The following is a 2,761-nucleotide window of genomic DNA, read 5'->3' as shown; positions in this document are numbered from 1 at the left end:
GTAAGCATCAAAAGTAATTATTAGTTAAATGCCATAAATTTGTCACCCCTCATTTGTGATTTTAAAGTTTATAAGTATTTTTTATTTGAACAAATCTTTTACAATTTTATCTCTAATGTCTTTTGTAATCTCTTAATTAATACCCTTCCTAAAATGTAACTTTTAAATCATATAGCCATTCAATTTCCATCATTTGTCCTTATTCTAATATTAAAATGTTTTGAAAATTTATATTTTTCATAAATTGACCTAAGGACATTTCAGTCACTTCAGCAAAAAAAAGTTTTTATCTACTTTTAATCAACTAATCCAAACATGACTCTTTGTATGCATGTGCACACAACTTATAAATTACCCTCCCCACAATCCTTCCATTTTTCTTCAGGAGCCAACCTCTTTCACCATTCCTCTAAAATCTTAAATTTGAAACAACAAACTCTGCCTAGCATTAATTGCCCCACACCAACAAAATTTAAGAAACTTCTATTCATACTAACAACCAAACCATCAAACCCCAACAACAATAAAACTCCACATAAAGAAAAAAGGTCACATAATATTTTTACCCATTCAAACTTCAATACTTCTCTTACTTCAAAAAATATGAAGCTCCCTTCTCTCTTCAAAATCCAAGAAAGTTCTTCTTTTTCTCCATTGCCACCTTGTGGAAACCTCAAAACTCTCTCTTTTGGAGTTGAAAATAATCACAACATTTTCAGTTCTGAATCTCTTTACAACAAGGTTGATGATTACATAGTAGAGGCAGTTATTGAAGGCCTAAAAACAGACAAACAAAGGCTTTTTTTCAAGCCAGGGGAAAAAACTAGTTCAATTCTTGAAGTGTCATCGTCAACAAAGAGTAATAGTAATAGTAACGGGCTCGAGTTTCTACCATTTAATGACTCATGTGTTATAACGACGATGGATTCGATGAACCCTTTTGAGGATTTCAAGAGATCAATGGAAGAGATGGTAGAAGCATATCAAGAGATTAAAGATTGTGAGAAGTGTCTTGAAGAGTTACTAAGTTGGTATTTGAAGGTTAATGGGAAAAGCAATCATCATTATATTATTGGTGCATTTTTTGACTTGTTGATTAGTTATTCTACTACTTCTTCATCTTCATCAACAAATGCTACTACTACAACTTATAGTCATTCTTTCACAAATTCTCCATTCTCATTTTGTTCTTCTAGTTTTTCTGCTAGTCCTCCTTGTTTGTCTTTGTTAGAAGCTGAGGATGATGAGATTGTTGAGAAAACTGTTGATGGTGTTTCACCTTCAGATGTTTGAAAATAAAAAAATGTATTAGAAATGAAATATTAGTGGTCTATTCATAGTTGCTCTACCTTATTTTCTTTTTTAATGTTTTTTGTGTCACTAAACTACAGAAATATAGGAATTATTTAAGATAATTTTTGTTGATCTATTATCAAAAAAGTCCGTAGCTAATATGATGTTTTGATAATTTGTCGCTAATCCGCTATTTGATGGGGTCAACGACGAATATTTACTGTTTAGTGATAGAAAAAGTTGGGATAGAAAAAGTTATGATGTTTTGATAATTTGTTGCTAATCCGCTATTTGATGGGGTCAACGACGAATATTTACTGTTTAGTGATAGAAAAAGTTGTCCGTTGCTAATCCCTATTTTTGTTTTATTTCTCTTTCTGTCTTTCTCTTTGCTCGAGTAATAAGCAAACGACTAGGAGTAATGTTTTATCATGAACCGGAAGGGAATTTACATTTAACCATACTTTGACCTTCTAGATTTCCTATCACACTTTGACATGACATGGCTTCCCTACCCGTCAAAAGATAGGGGTAAGGTCTGCATACACTCTATCTTATTAACCTACAGAAAAAGTAATTGTAAATTAAAAGTTTATTTATTTATTACAATGCGTAATTCGTTTATTTTTTGGTTTATCTTTCATTTTCGAATTACTGGTCTATCGAGCATTCTTAGGTAAAGTTATAAAATAAATTAAAGACAATATGAAAAGTTTCTATTTGACTTTATGGTGATTAATCAAATGGACCATCTTTCTAACAGACAACTTTTGATTAAAAGTTGTGCAAAATCTTCTTTCTCAAACATGTACCGTTACAACTGTTTGTAAATTAAGACAAAATAAATTAAGATAATTATTTTCCTTAATGGGAGAAGGTAATAACATGTTGAAAAATAATTTTTCCGTTGTGAGAGTAAGAAATTTAGCAACAAATGAATATTGCTTCAATAGGCACCCAGCTATTAATGCTCAACAAATCCAAATACTTATAGTTGGGTAATAAATATTTTAGGGGTATATAGTCATAAATACTTTATCCAATAGTACAATCCAAAGTTGTACACTTGTCCTAATTTGACTTTAATAGAGCAGAGCCTATGGTCCAGTCAATGACAAAAAACATATACACATAGGCCCAGATGTTGCAGAAATTGCAGTTTACACATACATTAATGGAGCCGTTTGTCTATGGATTTTATTTCAAAATTTAAAAATAATATTTAAGTAGGAGTAAGTGTTTATTGCTTATTAAACTGCGCCATATATTATTCAAACTTCTAACTTGAGATATGAAATTTGAATTATTAAAAATAGGTTTCGGGAAGTTTTCACATAATTTTTTTGTTGATTGTCCCTTTTTGTGATGACTGTATAGTAAATGATCATCTCTTCATTTTTCTTGTAATTTGTGGACTTTTTAGATCATTGTATAAAGGTTCATTTGAGCAAACCGAAAATCTTATTAG

The 2,761-nt window shown here is 30.5% G+C and overlaps 1 protein-coding gene across 1 annotated transcript; it reads left to right on the top strand.

Annotated features, from left to right (window-relative positions):
* Window positions 1-349: 349 nt before the first annotated feature.
* Window positions 350-1,333, top strand: LOC132050857 (transcription repressor OFP15-like). The gene has a single exon (XM_059442202.1). The coding sequence runs from the start codon at window positions 604-606 to the stop codon at window positions 1,291-1,293; it is 690 nt and encodes a 229-aa protein (XP_059298185.1). The 5' UTR covers window positions 350-603; the 3' UTR covers window positions 1,294-1,333.
* Window positions 1,334-2,761: the final 1,428 nt, after the last annotated feature.

Source organism: Lycium ferocissimum, chromosome 3 (genome assembly GCF_029784015.1).
Source record: "Lycium ferocissimum isolate CSIRO_LF1 chromosome 3, AGI_CSIRO_Lferr_CH_V1, whole genome shotgun sequence".
Classification (NCBI taxonomy): domain Eukaryota; kingdom Viridiplantae; phylum Streptophyta; class Magnoliopsida; order Solanales; family Solanaceae; genus Lycium; species Lycium ferocissimum.
This window is presented reverse-complemented; position numbering and strand designations above follow the sequence as displayed.